At 45.7% G+C, this 19,845-nt stretch overlaps 2 protein-coding genes across 2 annotated transcripts in view; both read left to right on the top strand.

Moving 5' to 3' along the window:
• LOC134405662 (zinc finger protein 436-like) overlaps window positions 1-19,070 on the top strand; it is a 36,397-nt gene extending 17,327 nt beyond the window's left edge. The window contains exons 2-3 of the mRNA XM_063136906.1: window positions 15,707-15,795; window positions 17,059-19,070. Of these exons, the coding sequence (XP_062992976.1) occupies window positions 15,729-15,795; window positions 17,059-19,070 (2,079 nt within the window). The 5' untranslated portion in view covers window positions 15,707-15,728. The remainder of the gene's footprint in view (window positions 1-15,706; window positions 15,796-17,058) is intronic.
• On the top strand, window positions 3,570-4,599 carry LOC134406231 (BLOC-1-related complex subunit 6-like). The gene has a single exon (XM_063137552.1). It carries the CDS (start codon window positions 3,699-3,701, stop codon window positions 4,422-4,424), a length of 726 nt encoding a protein of 241 aa, XP_062993622.1. The 5' UTR covers window positions 3,570-3,698; the 3' UTR covers window positions 4,425-4,599.
• Window positions 19,071-19,845: the final 775 nt, after the last annotated feature.

The raw sequence follows: 19,845 nt of genomic DNA, 5'->3' as shown, positions 1-19,845 counted from the left end.
CATTTTCAGGGTGTATTAAAGCTAGAAATGATATATCAATAATTTTTAAAGGGTCACTCTGACACTGGGCTTACAGAGTTTCCCGGAGTTTGGAAGTTGTTGTGATTCTGATTTAAGTAGCATATATTATCAATTGTTCTGTCTGGTTATCAGAGGGCAGCCCTTAAAAATGAAAATAAGTAGATGGAGCAATCATTGAATCTTTAAAGAGCTGCTTTAAAACATAATTGATTTCTTTGATGGAAAAGTATTATGATTGAACTAATTTAAAGCAAGCTAAGTTGGAAACCTTAACAGAACTTAACTCATTCCTTTAAAAAATGAGTTAATGGAAGGATGTTTCCAAACAAGAGCTTTTAAAAGCCAATTTCATAGGGAAAGAAAGGAGATTGTAATGAAAAATGGCCATGAATGACCTTAACTCACCTCAATTATGGACTCACTGGGAAGGTACAACTTTGGCAAATTCTCTTTGTAATCCCCAGCTCAGTCTGTAAAATAAGAGCATTAATGGCCTACCTCTCAGGGTTGTTGTGAGGACTTAACACTAAAAAGTGCTGTGTTCATTATGAATTGCTTTTGTTTTTGAACCAATAAAAGCACTAGAACTTCTCTGTGGCATTGTGAGAGCCCAAAGCCACACTTTGGTGATTTTTACATAAGCAACTACTTCACTTTAACAAGACATGGCCTAAGGATAAGAAAAATGTAACAAATGCATTATGATAAGAATACATTATTTAATCTGCAATTATGATACTGCATTGTTGGCTTGTCTCTTTAAGAGGGAAAACTAACTAAACACGGATTGCCTTTGCTACAGAAAACTTTCTCACCTCAATGAAAAGTGCAAACTTGTATCACGTTATACCTACATTTTAGCCTTTGGTGTGTTAATACTTAATACTTTGACTATGGAAGTGAAATCATGAAAGTGATCCACTTACACTCCAAAGGCAGCCCCACTCATCCCCTTCTCAGACCAATGTATGCAGTCAGGCAAAGTGTGCACCATAAATCTGTCTAAAGCTGGTGTACGCTGAATAGCAGAGGTATCTCTCTTCTCCTCCCAATATCTGTTTCATAGAGATGAGATATCACACTTTGACCACTGAAAACAGTAAGGAATTTGCAGGGAGAGATGGGTAGATTACACATTAGATGTTGTGGATTTTGAGGAAGAGAATGGTTTACAATGAGCCGGAGGGTGGACAGGCAGGAAGAGCCTGCGGATTAGGATTAATCAATTTCATTTCCAAGGCTGCGCATATTCAGATAACCAAGGGTACATAATATTTTCTTAAGCACACGGGTGTCGGCATCCACTCTTTGTCAGCACCTGCCTGGGACAAAATAGCTTTAAGCTTAAGCTACTGGGGAAATGGCCCTGCTTCAAGAGAGGCCCACCCTTGTTTCTCAAGTTGCTTTCACCTTCCTTGGGGAGAGATCTCTCATGCAGACAGTTCTCTACACACACCCCTGCCTAATTTATTTATTTATTGTATTTTTATACTGCTCAATAGCCGAAGCTCTCTGGGCGGTTTACAAAAATTAAAACCATAGAAACCATTCAAAATATAAAACAAGCAGTATAAAAGCTTAATATAAAATACAATATAAAAACACAAAATTATAGGGCTGTATACAGAGGATACTCATGGCAGGAGAAGACTTTTCACAGCCCTACCGTTTGACATTCTGTTATTTGCGATTTTATTCATTTATTTCACAACTGTATGGCCTGCTTTTCAACCGCTGTTCTCCAAGCAGGTTACAGTTAAAAGAAAAATACACCAATAAAATTACAACAATTTTGGGGGCCACCACCAAAAGACATGGTTATGTGATAGCCTCCAGTATGCCAGTTGGTAGGAGTCTGCCTATCACCTCATTTAGCTGGAGATGGCCAGTGATTGAGGTTCCTGGGGAACAGCAGTGTTTACCTGTTGTAGGAAAAAGAAGCAGCAATTTTTGGCATCTTGAACACTAATGCATTTATCATGGCTCCAGCTTTCATTGGCTAAACATATCAATAAAGACAAGCTGTGTTTTTACTACAAGTTCAAAAAGACTAACAATGCAAGAGAGAAGTGTATCACATTATAACCCAGAGCAAGAAATAAGAGCAAGCAAGACAGAGAAAATCCAGTTAGAATTGACGTAACCCACTCCCAACTGGTAATGAACTAACCAAAATTACCTCTGAGCAAGTCACTCTCTTCCCTTACAGAATTGTTATGAAGATAAAAATGGAGGTGGGGGACCATATATGGCCTGCTGGAGGAGATTCATCAACTTAACAGTCTTTTAGCATTTAAGAAAGCTATAAAGACTGATCTCCTCCGGCAGGCCTATCCAGTGGAATTTTAGGATGCTTTTAGGATATTTTTAAGGATGTTTTAACAATGTATACTATGTTTTAATCAGTATTTTATGTATTTTATACTTACTGCTGTTCCCTGCCTCGATCAAAATGGAGAGGCTGGGAAGAAATAAATTTATTATTATTATTAATCAGCCAAGCTCCTTGAGGGAAGGGTGAAATATAAGTGAACTAAGGGCACAATCCTAAGCATGTTTAGACAGAGCGAAGTCCTACACCTAATTTAGCTGTGGTCCTGGGCCTTTACCCAAACGAAGAGCGGGGGGGGGGGGATTTTTTTCTAGGGAAATTGCAGAGAATCAGGAGGGAGGAGTGAATATTTGGTTGGCAGAAATTATGTTCCAAGCTGGTGCCCGAGAATATGTGTTCTTCTTCCTGAATATGGCAGCTCCATAGATGGCCCGAATGAGGGTGGCCTAATATTTTCTACCCTTCCAGACAAAGAAGAAAAGATAACCCAGGCATGTTAGAAATAGGCTTTGCGGACAGGATTTAAGTTGAGTATTTTTAAACCCCGTCAAGAGAAACGGCATTACGTAAAACATATACATTCCCTTTGGAAATATTTATTTATTTATTTATTTATTTATTGCATTTATATCCCGCCTTTTTGCCTCTAAGGAACCCAAGGCGGCGTACATAATCCTCCTCCGCTCCATTTTATCCTCACAAAAACAACAACCCTGTGAGGTAGGCTGGGCTGAGAGTCTGTGCCTGGCCCAAAGTCACCCAGTGGGCTTCCGAGGCCGAGCGGGGACTAGAACCCGGCTCTCCCGACTCCCAGTCCGACACTTGAGCCACTACAAAAGCAAAGCTTCTCTCTCAGCTTCAGTATTTCAATCAGACATTTCAATCCGACGGTCCTCTACGAGAGTCGGGCGATATATTAATACCCCTCTGCCCCTTTAACGCTCCCGACGGCTCCCATTGGCGGATCTTGATCCCACCCGCCTCTTTTCCAGACAAATCAAGAATGTTGTCTTGTGTGAAATTCTTTCCGGCAGAAGAGCTGCTCCGGGTGTAGGGCGGCCCCGCGACTCCTCGTACTGCCCGTCGATTGGCTCTACCCTGTTTAAAGAACGCGAGGTGCACCAATAAGAAGCCTCTGTTCCCCCGCCGTAGCCAACCGGTCCGATCCTTCCCTCCTCTTCCTAGCTTACTCTCCGCCCCCTAGAGGCGCAAAGAGAGCGCTGGAAATGGGAAAGCCGGATCGCTCTTGCGCCTGGGCTCCCCTTGCTTTATTTCCTCCTTGAGCGCCTGCGTCTTGGTCTTCGCTACTTGGCTCCTCGCACCTTCGATCTTCCTTCCGCATTGCATGATGGAGGGGCAACATATAATGGCCCAGGTGCATATCCAGACCCCAATGTCGTCTTCCTCGTCGTCGTCTTCAGTGGCTGGGGAAGAATCCAGGAGGCTGCCCAATCCAGTCCGCGTGGCAGCCCGGGAAAGGATGGCCGGAGGCCGCTTGTTGGACAGTCATAGCTTGGATGGGATAAGCCAGGTCTATGGAGCGTCCAAGGCCCAGGAAGGAAGGAGGGCCACTATATCCAGCGCCTTGGAGCTGGAAGGGACAGTGAGCCATGATGGGGACCTGACCCACTTTGTGGCCAACAACCTGCAGATGAAAATCAAAATGAGCTCCCGGGGCAGTCTGGATGAAACGGAACCCACCACCTCCTCCTCCGTGTCATCACAACTGTCTGTTAGGGGCAAAACGGCCGATATACCTCCCATTGACCCACAGGTAATTCGGGATCTGGAAAAGCTCACTAGGGATGTGGCGCAAAAGGTGGACGGGATGCTGAGAGTCTTGAACAGCGCTATCCAGAACATGACCGCACTCAGCGTGGGATACATCCAGACATACCGGGATGCTGTGGACAGCTTGGGTGAATCGGTGGACATGAGCATCAAAGGGATGTACACTCTGATGGCCAGGTGCGAGGAGCTGGACCGCTCCATGCAGCCCGTCCACACCCTTGCTAAGCAGATCCGGGAGATTAAGAGGACCCTTGAGATCTTTGAGGCACTTTGCAAGTAGTGCCTCTCTCAGAGGAACAGACTTGTTTCGTGGTGGGAAGCGATGCCGGGGCAGACACTTGAGCTACTGTGATTCAGACTCCAAAAAAGGGAAATGATGTGTGTGTGTTTTCTTGCACTATATTATAGTGACTATAATAAATGAATTATGGCAGTGTTTCTCAAACTTTATGAAATCTTGCTGCATTCTACATTTATTACAGATTTCATGCCCTTGACTCCCCTTCTTCCCACCCAGGATTCCTATATCCTCCTGTGCTACTTCACTACCGCCCACCGCCCCCCAGATAAGACCCTGCTCCCCTCCAGTGCCTCTCTCAGTGCCACTCTTTCTTCAGCCTGAGGTAATTCGGGAGACCTGAAATTCCACTTCTCTCATCAATCCCAGTGGGGTCACAATCTCACTGGGCTGTTTATGGACCAGTTACCAATAGGATATCCTCTTTATTTTCACCTAAACATGCAGAAATAATAGTTTCAGTGCAACCTACTGGTGTCTAGGCTAAGACTCTCTTTCAAAAAGTTCAGGACCTAGTGTATGAAGTGGCCTCAATATGTGTTACATAGGATTATTTGTCTCATACAGGATGGCTGTAGAAAAGGACACCTTTGAGAAGTTGCAGTGCAGGGTGTCCTTTCTTGACTTAGTGAGTTATCACAAAATATCTTGCATTAGAGGGACAGGGCTGTCATGGGCATGGTTTTGAGTATAAGGAAGTCTTGGAGTCCAGTATTTCTTTACAATGTATCCAGATTTAGACACGTGCAACTGAGCTGGTAGAAACGGACTCTTCCCTCTCCCCACTACAGCCTCCTGAAAATGCTGCACAGATGGGCAGGGCCACATGCCGAATGGGGTGAACTGTGGTACATGGGGAAAGGGAGACATCCCTGAAAATTAGGTGGAGAGATCTTCTCTGAGCAGAGCTGTTCTGTCCAGAGTAGTCAGATCCTGGATTCAACCACTTAGGTTCTTATACTATTCTTAAAGAAGGGTGTTAAAGCAGCTTCCCAAATAATAAGACAACACCAAAGTAATGTGCCCCATCAGGATGCTTGCGTATCAACGAGCTGAACAATTTCCATCCCTCAACATCTTCGGGTACACTGTTCAAAAAGTAATTGTATCCCTGAATTAGATCAGAAATAATATTCTCTGTCTGCACTTCTTTTCTTTAACGTCACTCCCACCTCATCTGTATATTTATGTTTCACTTTTCAGCTAAGATGGGTTTCCAAATCAGCTTACAACAATTACAATCCATCATGACAAGGTACAATATAAGATGTAAGGATGCATATATTGGGGAGGGGGGGTGAGTGAGAAGAGTGTGGGGAGAAGGAATGTTTCCAGCTCACAATCCTAACTTCAGGGCCGCTTGTTTGTTTCATGCATTGGATTGCTTTTGCCACAGTCTGCCAGTCTAATTTATTTCTTCTCTACATTTTTAATTGAAGCCAATAGCTGAACCTTCATAAAATATACCACTAGTATTTTGAATACTACCAAGAAAGGAAAAGCACTATACTACTGCACATCATTTGTTAGGGGCTGGTACAATAAAAGATGCCAGCACTGCCCACTGCTGGAGGGACAGCTTAGATGCCAGTCTACTACTTTCAGCTCCATAATTTGCCTGCTGATGACTGCTGTTTGGTGTTATGGCTCTTTCCTAGGCTGTGCAGATTATCTTTCTTGGGAGGGATCCAGTTTCTGTTAGAACCTTGGTGGAACACTGAGTTTCTCCTGGTATGGCTCATGTGGTATACACTGAAGAGTACCAAACTTATTATTATTATTATTATTTATTTATATAGTACCATCAATGTACATGGTGCTGTACAGAGTAAAACAGTAAATAGCAAGGCCCTTCCGCATAGGCTTACAATCTAATAAGCATAGGCTTACAATCTAATAATCAAAAGAAGCTGTTTAGCCTTGCATCTTATATCTCTCCACCCTGACCTACAGGTTCATCAAATTCTACTACAATCCTTGTAAAAGAGGTCCCTTCATTTTTAAAGATTTGTTAAAATTAGAAGGCATGATGCAAGCTTTAAGGAACAGAACAGTGATGTCTAATGTATTATGCAAAAACTAATTCCCTTCTATTATATGGCTACTCCATTGTGGGCATTTTGGCATGAAGCATCCTGCCAAATGTTCATCTTCCGTTATGGTTTGTGATAAGATGATAAAGACCTGGTGATATCTCAAAAGTAAGTCACATCCCTGCTCCACATCATAGTGTACTTCACCACTTGGGGAAGGGTGTGTGCACTGTGCTATGTCAGGTGACTATTTAAAATTCCTTTACTAACCATAGGCTGCAACCTAAACCCATTTACTAGCGAGTAAGCCTTATTGTATAGAGTGGGACTTTGGCATTAGGTATGATTAGGCAGGTATAAAGTGGGTAGATTTCCCTATCCACACAATTTTTTCAATGCTGGCTTGGTTTTGATGACTGAATCTGCTTTACTAAACTGTGAGCATGAAGCCAGGCTTAATATGAGCTGTGGGTTGATCCCCAGAACCTATTTTGAAGAGATCAGCTGTGGAACATAGTAATAATAAATAAAAGAGTGGATCTGAGCATACAGACTGTACTTCTGTAACCAGACTCCAAAGGGCTAGCTGTCAGTTTTGTGTCGCCTTAAAGATTCGCACATTTATTGGGACATGTTTATTGGGAAACCTTTGTGATTTACCAAAATAAACCACAGCTTATTCACATAACTGAGCTTGTTTTTAGGCCCAGTACTGAGTCCCAGTACTGAGAAAAGGTGGGATATTTTATTTATTTATTTATTTATTACATTTTTATACCGCCCAATAGCCGAAGCTCTCTGGGCGGTTCACAAATAAAATAATAATAATAATAATAACAACAACAACAATTTTAATAATAGGCAAGCTGGGCGGTTGTCTGGGACACCAAACTGAGTTGAAGGGGGGCTGAGCTGAGCTCAGTGGCTGTGTTTTTTAATGTACTGTCTCCAGTGAGCTAGGTTGGCAAAAACCAAGTTTCTGTAACCTTTTTTTTTTACAAGGTTCTACAGGTTGTTTGGGTACTAACTACAAAAAAACCTTCCTTCAATTTGCTTTCGACTATGTTTCTTTTTCGATTTTGATGTCATTTGCCGTACACAAGCCATTCAACGGTAACACTGCAAAGGTGTGGGACTGTCCCGAGGTGTGTGGGGGCAACTGTGGCAATTTGCCTCCGTTCTTGTATGTACCATTGGGCCGTGCCTGGACCCCCTTCCACATTGCTCACCAGAGTTCTTGGTATTTTGTTGAAAGTTTTCATTAAAAAGAGGCAGTGAGAGTGTTAATATGACACTGAATCGCAAGATGAAATTGTGGCATAAGGGGACCTCTCCCCGGCCATGAGGAAGTAAGTATTTTACATAGTTGTATATGAAACAGAATAGAGGCTAATTTAAGGTGGCTGTAAAATGTATCCTTGGGAGTTTGGAAAGGAGGGAGGGGGGAGCTTATTATAAGGCAGTCTAAAGCCATCTAACTTTATGTCTGGGTAGCAATACAGCTAAGATTGGTCAGGCAGGCCGAGTAGCCCTGGTTGCAAAGTTTGTTGCAAGGAGAGAAGGACCAGGCAAGGCTTTCAGGAGGGATTCTGTGTCGGAGCTGGTCACAGGAAGAACTGCAGGCCCACTGAGGAGAATTCAAGGAGTCAGTGAGTGAGTGAAGGACCACGTAAGATTGTCAGGCAAGGTGCCCCTAGAGAGTAACAGAGAGCCAGTGTGGTGTAGTGGCTAAAGTGTCGGACTGGGAGTCGGTTGATCCGGGTTCTAGTCCCCACTCGGCCATGGAAGCTCACTGGGTGACTTTGACCCAGTCACAGACTCTGAGCCCAACCTACCTCACAGGGTTGTTGTTGTGGGGATAAAATGGAGCGGAGGAGGAGGATTATGTTTGTCGCCTTGGGTTCCTTGGAGGAAAAAAGGCAGGATATAAATGCAATAAATAAATAAATAACTTTCTGTGGCCACTACCACAGGGAAAGGCATAGGAGTGGTGTGAGGCCAGGCTGTAAGGGAGGAATCCTTCCTAAGTGAAGAGTGGAGATGGCCAGCAGCAGGCCACAACCAGAAGACGTGTGAGACTGAGCCCTAGGCAGCAGAAAGCTCTGCCAGAATTTGAAGGAGGTACTCAGGAGGTGCCCAGCCCAGCCCAGCCCCTATTCCCTTATCCCACATAAGAAAAATGAAGCTCATCTATCATTCTACACAATCCCAGGACAAGGAAGAGCTGCAGGCAAGAATGGTCTGATGCAGTCCCTTCCTGCAAGAATTCTTGTACGCAGCTCCCAGCTTTGTACACATATGCACAGGGGTAGGGGGGCCTTGTAGGGGGGCCAGGAGCAGAGCCCCCAACATCACACCTGCACCAGGCCCCATAAACCCTCTGGTTGGCTCTGCAAAGCTGACAACCTGGGGAGGCATGAAAGGCACTCCTTACCCCTGGGGCTATTTATCTTAGGGGGACAGCCCGGATTGTTTTAGTGGGGTGGGGTGAGCTTCCACATCTACCTGAGCCCCAGGACTTTGGTACTTAAAAATTAAACACAAGAGCCATAAGGCAGCAAACCTTCCAGAGTAATGATCATAGAAAACAAGGACATTCTTTTCAACTGTGTGGTGGTATATTGCTGTGGCCCAAACATTACAAAGGTGCTCCTGATGATCCAACACATCTTTAACTGATAGAAGGGGATTCACATTGCAATGGAGAGAAGACATACCCCTGCCAAGGAATACCCTTCTCTGGCTCTTGCTGAGTGTGTCAGCTGTTTTATTAGCAATTTCTGATCACGTAAGCATAAAACATGGAGCATGTGCAAAGTATTGTTAACGAAATAGGAAACTTAGCTAACAGCTGTTTCCTGTAATTTCTATGGCCTGTTTGTCCTGTAAGAGGAACTTGCTTATCAATCAGCCACTTCAAGTTCACCCAGAGTAAATGTTACTTCTCCACCCATACAAGATTTTATTTTTTTATGAACAGTTCACCTCCAGTGCCAACATGGCTTTGCTTATGCTAAGATATGCCTATGGCAGCCATTACAATATGCACAAACGTGAGCCAGAATAATACTTAAATACTTAAGTACTCAAATACTTAAAAGGTTGTCAGGAGGGCCAGGATCTCTTCTCGATCCTCCCAGAGTGCAGGACACGGAATAACGGGCTCAAGTTACAGGAAGCCAGATTCTGGCTGGACATCAGGAAAAACTTCCTGACTGTTAGAGCAGTATGACAATGGAATCAGTTACCTAGGGAGGTTGTGGGCTCTCCCACACTTGAGGCCTTCAAGAGGCAGCTGGACAACCATCTGTCAAGTATGCTGTAGGGTGGATTCCTGCATTGAGCAGGGGGTTGGACTCGATGGCCTTTTAGGCACCTTCCAACTCTACTATTCTATGATAAGGTATGCTGTGTTCACAAGCACGCACGCGGGGGTGGGGAGACCCAAAAATCCTCTATGTTTATACTTCATGAAGTGTGAGCCTGAGGTAAAATCGCTTGTTTAAAAGGGTTGAATCATCAGTCCCGGGCAGAGTAGCAACAGTTACATGCCAACACTTGTGAGCGGGCGGGAAAATTAACCAAGCATGTGAGACTCCACGCCTATTTATAGAGCCGTCTGACAAGGGGGCAGAGTTGCACGCTTCAGCCGTTAGAAAGGCAAAGCGCTCGCGTGAACTCCTCCGTTTCTTCCTCTTTCCCGCCTTCCCCAGGTGGGGGAAAGAGGCGACAAGTACATAAATTCCACAGTACACACCAGCCTTTTAATAGTGATGGTTGATAACATTCAAAGCGTTGCACAACAATCTAAAAAACGAAACAACAAATAATAAACCCCTCATAAAATAGCTGTACAGGCTGCAGAATGAGAAGAAGGGTGTGGTTTGAGATATTAACGGCTGTTGGTTTCAGCAAAAACAAACAAAACTGGGTATAATATAGGGTGACCCTATGAAAAGGAGGACAGGGCTCCTGTATCTTTAACAGTTGCATAGAAAAGGGAATTTCAGCAGGTGTCATTTGTATATATGGAGAACCTGGTGAAATTCCCTCTTCATCACAACAGTTAAAGCTGCAGGAACTATACTAGAGTGACCAGATTTAAAAGAGGGCAGGGCACCTGCAGCTTTAACTGCTGTGATGAAGAGGAAATTTCACCAGGTTCCCCATATACACAAATAACACCTGCTGAAATTTCCTTTTCAATACAACTGTTAAAGATACAGGAGCCCTGTCCTCCTTTTCATATGGTCACCCTATATAATAGAAACAGACACAGTGTTCAGGATATAGGAATACGAATAGCAGATTCCAAGATACAATGGATCTGGACTGATACTACGTGACATGTGCCAGGATATGGATGTGGGATATGTAAAAACGTTGGGAGTAAAGAGAATCAATGTGCAGCAGGTTATATAAGAACAGTTCAGGGCATTTTTTTATACTAATCTGCTTTCTTTGGGGAATTCAAGACCATGTACAATAAATAGTCACAACAAAACCACAATCAAACCTGTAAAAAATAATTTCCAACATATTAAAATGCCTGGGTAAATAAAAAGGCTTTGCATGGAGGGCATAGCACAGAGGTCATTGTAAATATTTAGGTCAGTCATAGGGCAGCCCACACACAATTGTCTATGACCCCGTTCAGACAACACGCTAAACCATGCTGCTTAACCACGAAATGGTTAACAGAATGCTTAACCATGGTTTACGGTGTCTTCTGACACACGTTTCCCCCAACCATCTGCCCCGTTCACAAAAGGGTTAAAAGCATTGTCTGCAAGCATTCCACATGTGGTTAGCGTTAACCACAGCAGAACATGGTTAAGCTATCTTGAGCCCATTCTGGGGGAGTTTGTTTACTATGAAGTAATGCAGCTGGCATTGCAGAATTTCAGAAGGCTAATGATCAAATTAGTTTCAGAACTTATTATAAGGGGCTTCCCTTATTTTAAAAGATTGACCCTTATTCCAGAACATACATTGCAACCTCATTTGCTTGCTTCTGTAAATTGCAAAGCAAAAATAAATGAAATTGGTTTAAGGGCCCCCGATTTTTTAAATATTGCCAGGAAGTGCTTTAATTTTTATGTAGACATGGCCAAATAAGTCATTTTGAATGGTGAGCAGAACTGCTGATGTTCAGTATGGTGCTCAGTGATGGTGCCCATATCTTGCTTCATTACCAAGTATTTCAAAAAATAATGAAACCCAACACAATCTATTCTTATGTTGCATAAAATTTAAGTTTACAATATTATCATGTTTGCAACTTCGGTAGGAGTTGTGAATCTTGATATCATGTGTTAATTGCTGTGAAGGAATTCTTTTCTGATGTTGAAAATGACAGCCAGATCTTCTCGGATAGAGTGAAAATGGAGATGTGTCCATGTGATTAACTTCTAAAACTCTGTGGAAATACATGTGGAAATAATATATATGAAAAGAGGAAGTCATGCATACAGATTTGTGTTGAAATTAGTTTTACGTCTCACTGCCAGGAATGAAACAAAATTAGAAATGCAGCACGCTGCTGCGGGTCCCTTTAGGGAACTGGTTACTGATAGAGCACCTCATATTGTGTGTAAAATAGAGGCAGGGTCTTGTCAAAGAAACTGGCATGTCTAGCCCTGTTCCCCCTGGGTTGAAAGAAGGTGTTTTGGGTGATCAATCAGAATCAGACTCTGAAGTAGAGGAGTCGGCACTAGAAACAGGCCAGCCTGTACCAGCAGGGGAGGAAGCTCTCACAGGCTTTTCACCAGCTGGGAGTGAATCCTCTCCAGAGCTCAAGGGCAAACAATACAGTGGGAAGCCAATATTCATGCGGAGAGGTTAGCTGATCCTAGAGTACGCAGCAGGCTAAAATGGGTGGAGCTAAAGGAAGGCGAGAGAAAGTCAGCCCAGCTGGTGTCCTGTCAGAAGCTGCCTCAGAACTAGTCTCTCCGAAGTTAACGCGTCTTGGGAAAGGGCTTTCCATTCTTCTTGAAAGGACAATTGTCTCGCTGTTGCGATCCGGGGCGTGGGTGGCAGGGTCCTTAGGCAGGAACGCCAGGGCCGGGATGGACGGAGACGGAACCGCCTTGGGTGGTTGGAATGCTGGTGGAGCAAGCTGGGAGAGAGGCATGGGTCTCAGGTGGCAGAGTCCAACATAGGGCCAGAGGCAGATCCAGGAAACAGGCACAAGGTCAGACACAGGTTCAGAATCCAAGCAGGGGGCAGAGGCAGAAGAGAAGTCCAGTCAACAAGCAGGCAAGGTCCGGGCAGGAATCAAGACAAGAGGCAGAGTCCAGGAGGAACAGAGTTCAAACAAGGGCCAGAGGCAAAAGTCGATGGTCAAAGGCAAAGCAAGGTTCAGGCACGTACCAGGTAGTAAACGGGGCAGAGGCAGAGGCATGGTCGAGGCGAGCAAGAGGTCCAGTGAGGCGAGATCTGTGGTAGCAAACGGTCAGGAACCTGTTGCAGCTAGCATGAGAGACTGTTGCTGTGGCAAAGACTGAAGGGGAAATGCAGTTCTTATATAGGCCTTTCCTGGCCTCTCCCAGCTGTTCTGTATGAGCCCACCTTGGAGTGCCTGCTGGTCTGGGCCTGAACCCTGCAAGGCTTTACTAGCCAGGGCTTGCATCCTGCAAAGCCCTGCGGCTGGTTATATGGAAAGCTGCTGCCAGATAATGCTGCAAGACAGGACAGATCATGACACTCACTTAGTTTGCAAAGTTTTGCCTAGGGGAAAGTTCCTAGAGATTAGACTCGCTTCAGGTGGGAAGAGATGTTTATTGCTTGAATAAAGCTTTGTGGATTACTTAGCAGGCCTCATTATTGTCTCCCAAGAAGGCAGGAGGTTTTGAGAAACAGGACAGAAACTATTAGTGACCACAACTGTGGAAAACCCTCCTCAAAATTCACGTTTTCAATGAAGCCTGTGGCATATGCCCGTAGTCCCCATACCCCATTGTATCAAAGGCTGCAATCCTAAACACAGATACTGGGACAGGGATGGGGAACACCACCACCCCGCCCCCGTTGAGGTCCATATTATCTCAGTTGAAACCTGACGGTGATCACATTCCAGCAGTGAGCAGGGGCAGTGCTCAAAGAGGGGAGGGTTACAGATGTGACTCCTGCCTTTGTTCAGTACGCAATTTGGGGGTGGGGAGACATGTGCATCCTGGCATTTACCTTCCCCAACTTGTGCAGCGTCCCCTTCATCAGTTTTGTAGTTGATAGGGACAGAGCAAGGCAGGGTAAATAATATCAAGAAACCAGAGTAGAGAATAGTTTGGAGAAATGGGGCTACCCTGGGAAGGTCCGGAAGTATAGAATGAGTACAGAGGTTTCCCCACCACTGTACTAGTGAGTCACCCCACTGAACATAGTGAGACTTACCTCTGTGTAAATGTGTAGGCTTGTGCCGTAAGCCTAAATACATCTAACTGAAATTATGTCCTTGCCCAGTTTCTCCGCTTGTTTTGTCTCCCTTCTCTCAAATTTTATATTGTATGCCCCGTTGGGCAGGGACTTGCCCTACTTTCCTTTGTAAATGTGCATCATTCACATGGAGGACATCATATAAGTAATTAAAATAATTGGGATGCTTTCTGTTCTAACCCTTAATTCAGAAGAATGTGAAACCAGGGTCAGATGAGAGAAAATAAAGGCAAAGTCAGTTTCTGTCCAAGGTACCAAAAGCAAGGACATTTGAGAACAGTACTTCCTTACATTATATATATATATTAAAAAAACCACACACAAACAAACCATAACAGGAAGCCAGATTCCATCTGGACATCAGGAAAAACTTCCTGACTGTTAGAGCAGTATGACAATGGAACCAGTTACCTAGGGAGGTTGTGGGCTCTCCCACACTAGAGGCATTCAAGAGGCAGCTGGATGCTTTAGGGTGGATTCCTGCATTGAGCAGGGGGTTGGACTTGGTGGCCTTGTAGGCCCCTTCCAACTCTACTATTCTAGGATTCTCCTGTAATGAGAATCTGACTTTGGATTGAGGAAATGGTCAGCATTGACATTTGCTATATAATGCCTGGACCAGGAAAGTATAGTGCTATTAGGTAATAACCCCCTGAGACCACAGCTGTGGGAACTGACATGCACTCACAACTTCCAGCCTAGCTGTGTTTAGGTCAGTTGTCCTCATAGTTTGACGCTTCTTCATACACTCTGAGTCATGTCAGTAATATTGATATATTTTTTTTATTTCCCCATGTAATAAAAGGAAAATAGGTTGACCCTACAAAACCCAGTAATTGCTTAACATATTTGAGAACAATACGATTAGATTTACTAGAATAAAATTTCAGAAACACAAATAACTTCATAACTATCTCTGCGAAATAAAGGATATGTGTTCAGTTTTATTGTCCCCGCAGCGCTCTGGAACAAGGAAGGCTTCTGTAAAACGAGGGTCATACAACAGCTCTAACTTGGGGAAGTGACTGAGTTAAAACCGTAGAGCTTATACAGTTGGTGCTGCCTAGAAAGGACCCAGAAGGAAGTACAGTTGTAGAAGGGGCTTAATCATGAAGGGACCTTCCTGTTGCAAGCCGATCTCCATCGCTAGACGCCTAGCATCCATCCTCCTCATGCCCACTCTGTTCATGAAAACAAAGCCCACAGGGTCATATAAGGGAAACGACGCCAAATAATAAGGTTTGACATGGCTGCTGCAGCGGCGGCTCACTGGGCGCTAGAAAGGGGAAGGGGCTATGAAGGGGGCTGTGAGCCAACACAGCAAACGGAGTCAGGGAATTGCCCTGGTGACAGGAATGTAGGAATCCGGGTGGGGAAAGCCAAGGAGACGTGTGCTCCCCCTTCCATGGCAGCTCTGTTTATATTGGCAAAACATCCTCAGTTTATTAGAGGGATGTTTCTGAAATGAGAGGTCTATAATGTTGGGTGCTTTGGATTTTTAAAAATACAAAACGACAAACAGTTATGTAGAGCTTGGGGGTGACTGTTGGATCAGACTCTGTAGAGGTATCGAGGAGCCTTAGATTTAGTAGTCTGGATTGATGGGATGTCTATTCTATAGGATGTTTAGGGAGCTTGTGTTATGGATCTACACGGAACGTGTGTGTGTGTGTGTTTTATGGGCCTCTATAGAGCGCTGGAGTAGGGTTATTATTTTGTGTGTAACAGAGCATCAGACGTCTATATGCCCTGACCGTACACAAATCTGTTTCTTTCCTCACAATCAGGGTTCCTTAGTGGTAACGCTGTGGCTTCCCGTATGGAAAGTGAGAAAGAAGCATGTGTTCTGGATCTTCAAGACTCCGGTGAAGGAGAGACACTACGAGGTGAGGAATGAGTCAGACTCATGTAGTGTAATGGTTAAGAGACTGAGCTGTGAATCAGGATGCCTCTTGTTTCAAATCTCACCTCTGCCACAGCCTTACAATATAAGCTTGGGCTAGCCACCATCTCAACAGCTTTCTGTAGATATCTAAAAGTGAGAGAATATAGGCCAAAATCCCAGGTCTACCGGAAAGGGACCTCGATGTAAAACTTGATTTTGAATTCTTCTGATAAGAATTCTGTCCTCCCCCATCTCCTTCAAAACCCAGGAGGCTGTCCTATTTTAGTTTTCTCAATCCATAATCAACATAACTCAGTCATTCCTATGCCTTAACTTTCCTTTGAGGTTTCAAATATGCCATCAACCCCTTCTTCCAATTTGTGGGAGATTCCAGATAATATATATCCGATACTTAGATCTGTTTAACCTTTTTGCTAAATTGTGTGATGCAGGAAACAAGTTTTGCTATCTGTCTTTTCTCCCAAGTGTGGGGCTGGTGTTGAGCAAGAACAAGACTTAAATGAGGTAGGTGTGCAGCTGAGATGTGGTGAACTATGTTTACTCGTAGCCTTGCAGTACATTATGTAGCTGAAGAAAGTGAGGGCCTATATTGAAGCTCTCCATACAGCTGACTAGCTTTTACACAATCACTTATGAAAGCTGAATCCTACTTCTTCCCAATGGTGCTTCCAGACTCTTAGCACTACCAGTCAAAAGACATTGTGCAGCTATTCTGTCTTTTCCTCCTTGATGGGGTTTTTTTTGTGTGTGGAAAGACAAAAAGACTGAAGAAGTGGTGGGAAAACATGGGAGAATTACAAAATTGAAGATGTCAGCTCCCCACTCTAAAATTATGTAAATGAAGCAGGGTAATTATATTTAAAAAGCTTTGCGGGAAGTTGGATAGTAATGTTTTAGTTGGATAGTAACATTTTGGTTTTAACAGAGACATTTTTTTTTAAAGAAATGTAAGAGAACATATTACCATTATCTTTTAATACTCTACTTTTACCCATTATTCTATCATTTCCTTATAATGACAGAATTGTGGGCAAATTAACCATGACTGGCACTATCTTGCAAGGTTTTGTGGCAGTTTGAAGCAGAAAGGAATCTGATTCAAGGAACAGTTCCCATTGAATTTGTCAATATTTACTTTATATCTCTAGTCTGCCTCCCAAAGCTCAAAGCAGTATGCAGTTTAAAGTTCTGAGTCCAGTTAACAATAACGAGGTAAAAATCTGTGGTGTAATTGTTCTGACAGAGGGCATTGAGATGATAAATGAAAATGAGGAAGCAGAACCCCAGAGCATACAGAAAGAAGTCAAGGAGATTCACAGAGGGGCAGAAATGCAGCAAGAACTGTCTCCAGAGAAGGAAGTCACGGAAGAAGGTCGTCCAGTAGAAACCACTCAACGTGAGAACAGTAATGGTGAATCTGTAATTTTTGTGGAACAGGAATCTACGGATAATCTTTCTGATAATGACAAGATTCCCAAAGCCACTATCTGCCCTGATTGTGGGAAAAGCTTTAGTAACAGTTCTCATCTAGTCCGGCATCGTCGTGTCCATACAGGTGAGAAACCGTACAAATGCCCCCACTGTGACAAGAGCTACCGCCAAGACTCCCACCTGGTCCAGCATATGCGCTCTCACACAGGTGAGAAGCCGTACCGCTGTACGCACTGTGGCAAGGGCTTCTCCCAGAGCTCCAATCTCATCATCCACCTGCGGACACACACGGGCGAGCGCCCCTTCACCTGCCCAGAGTGTGGGCGGAGCTTCAGCCACAGTTCCGACCTCATTCAGCACAAGCGGATCCATACCGGCGAGAAGCCCTACGTCTGCTCCATCTGTGGCAAATGCTTTTCGCAGAGCTCCAAGGTCACCCAGCACAAGCGCTTCCACTCCGGGGAACGGCCCTTTTCCTGTGGGGAATGCACCAAGACGTTCCGTCTCCGCGCCGACCTGGTCCGTCACCTCCGTGCCCACACCGGGGAGCGGCCCTTTGGTTGCCCAGAGTGTGGGAAGCACTTTGCCGAGAGCTCCCACCTTATCCGACACCAGAGGATCCACATGAGCGAGCGGCCCTTCCGCTGTCCGGACTGCGGGAAAGGCTTCAACCAGAGCTCCAACCTCCAGCAGCACCAGCGCGTGCATCGAGGCCAGAAACCCTTCAAGTGCGACGAGTGTGGGAAAGGGTTTGGCGTGAGCTCGGCGCTTTTGCAACACCAGCGCACGCACACGGGGGAACGGCCCTACTGCTGCAGCCAGTGCGGGAAGAGTTTCAGCATCAGCTCCACCTACCACATACACCAGCGAATCCACGCTGGCCAAAAGCCCTACTCGTGCGCCGTGTGCGGGAAAGGGTTTGTGCGCAGCTCCGCTCTCCTTCAGCATCAAGCCACCCACACGGGCGAGAAGCCCTTCCGATGCCCGTACTGCGGAAGGGGCTTTGGACAGAAGTCGGCCCTCTCCCAGCACCGGCGAGCCCACGTGAGGCGAGGGGAGGCCCTGGCTTTGGTGGAAGGGTGGGAAGCTGCCGGCATGGAAGGTGTGGGGGTCCAGGGGGTAGGAGGAGCGTTGGACAGCCTGTGGCAAGGCAATGGGATAGGCATTATGGGGCAGGAGTGGCAGGGGGATGGGGACGAGAGCATGAGGCCGGGGTGGGAGGAGGATGGAGACGAGGCCATGAGGGCGGAGTGGCAGGATGAGGCCGAGGAGAGCATGGAGCAGCGGTTGTGGGGGGATGGCAGGGAGAGCATGAGGCAGGACCGGAAGGGCAGTGCGGATGAAACGGTGAAGGCCGAGTGGCAGGACGACAAGGACGAGGGAATGGAGCAGGCCTCGCAGACTGATTGTACTGAGAGCGTGAAGCTGGAGTGCCAGGAGGACGACGACGGGGAAGGAGAGGAGAGGGCGGAGGAGCGTTTGCAGGCTGACGGGACTGAGGGCATGAAGCTGGAGTGTCAAGACGACGACGAGAGCGCAGGGGAGGATTGGCAGGACGATGAAAACACGAGGGGAAAGCGTCAGGGTGAGAAGGTGGGGCAAGACTGGCAGGACGATCGAGAGGAGGAGCGGGGGGATGTGGGGGACGAGAATTTAAGGCGGGAGACGCTGAGTGTGGTGCAGGAGTGGCAGGACAGCGAAGGCGACAGCGAGCGAGAGAGTTGGCCGGGAGATGGGGAAGATAGCTTGGAGGGAGAGGAGGGCAAGGGCAGGAGACGACCGGATTGCCGGGATGCAGAGGAGGGCCTGGTGGAATTAAAGTGATTGGCCGGGATGTATCGGAAGGGAGAATGGGGATGGGATGCCTGGGAAGTTCCCGTTGCAGCCAAACGCAGCAAAGCCATCAGCTCAAGATGTAGGGGACAAAAACGCCGAACTACACCTTGATGCAAAGCGGCCTTGTTCTCCTGCCGCAAATACAGACGTGTTTGTGCTTGTGGGGGCTGCCGTTGGGGGCTGCTCTCCGCTTGACAGTGTTCCTCACCCCCAGTACCTGCATGCCTGTGCTAGGGAGCACCGAGTGGCTCCCGCGGTCAAGCTGAATGGCGATCGGGCTCCCTGTGTTGTCCCAAGTCTTGTGCCATTTGCTGATCCAATGAATTCCAAAAATGGGTGATTTTATTCAGTCAATTTTTAAAACCTCCCCTATGTATGTACATGGTGTGCCTCGCTCTCCCCCCGCCCCCCGGCCCGAATCATGTTCTGTTAAAAACCTGTAAAGCTCCTCTCTGGAGGTAGGTGCCTTTTCATAAAGAGGTGGGTGCCTCTGCCTACTCTGGGAGCAATTCTTGCTGCGCTCCTGGGACTGATCGATTAGCAAGGCTGCCTCACCTCAGTCTGAAAGCTTTGAAATCATTGGCTAAGAAAGGTGCTTTGTGAGCAAACCCCCCTCTAATGATTTATTTTCACGGTTATTATTTAGGAGCCCAGAGGAATCTGGGGACATACGTAAGACTCCAGTATTTAACTAGAACGGCTTTTAAAACTTTTACTGCATGCTCCAGACCCTTAACCCCTACTCCTAACTAGTTATTTTTGT

The sequence above is a fragment of the Elgaria multicarinata genome, chromosome 11, assembly GCF_023053635.1.
Source record: "Elgaria multicarinata webbii isolate HBS135686 ecotype San Diego chromosome 11, rElgMul1.1.pri, whole genome shotgun sequence".
Classification (NCBI taxonomy): Eukaryota; Metazoa; Chordata; class Lepidosauria; order Squamata; family Anguidae; genus Elgaria; species Elgaria multicarinata.
Note: the sequence above shows the minus strand (reverse complement) of the source record. Positions and strands in the feature narration are given on the sequence as shown.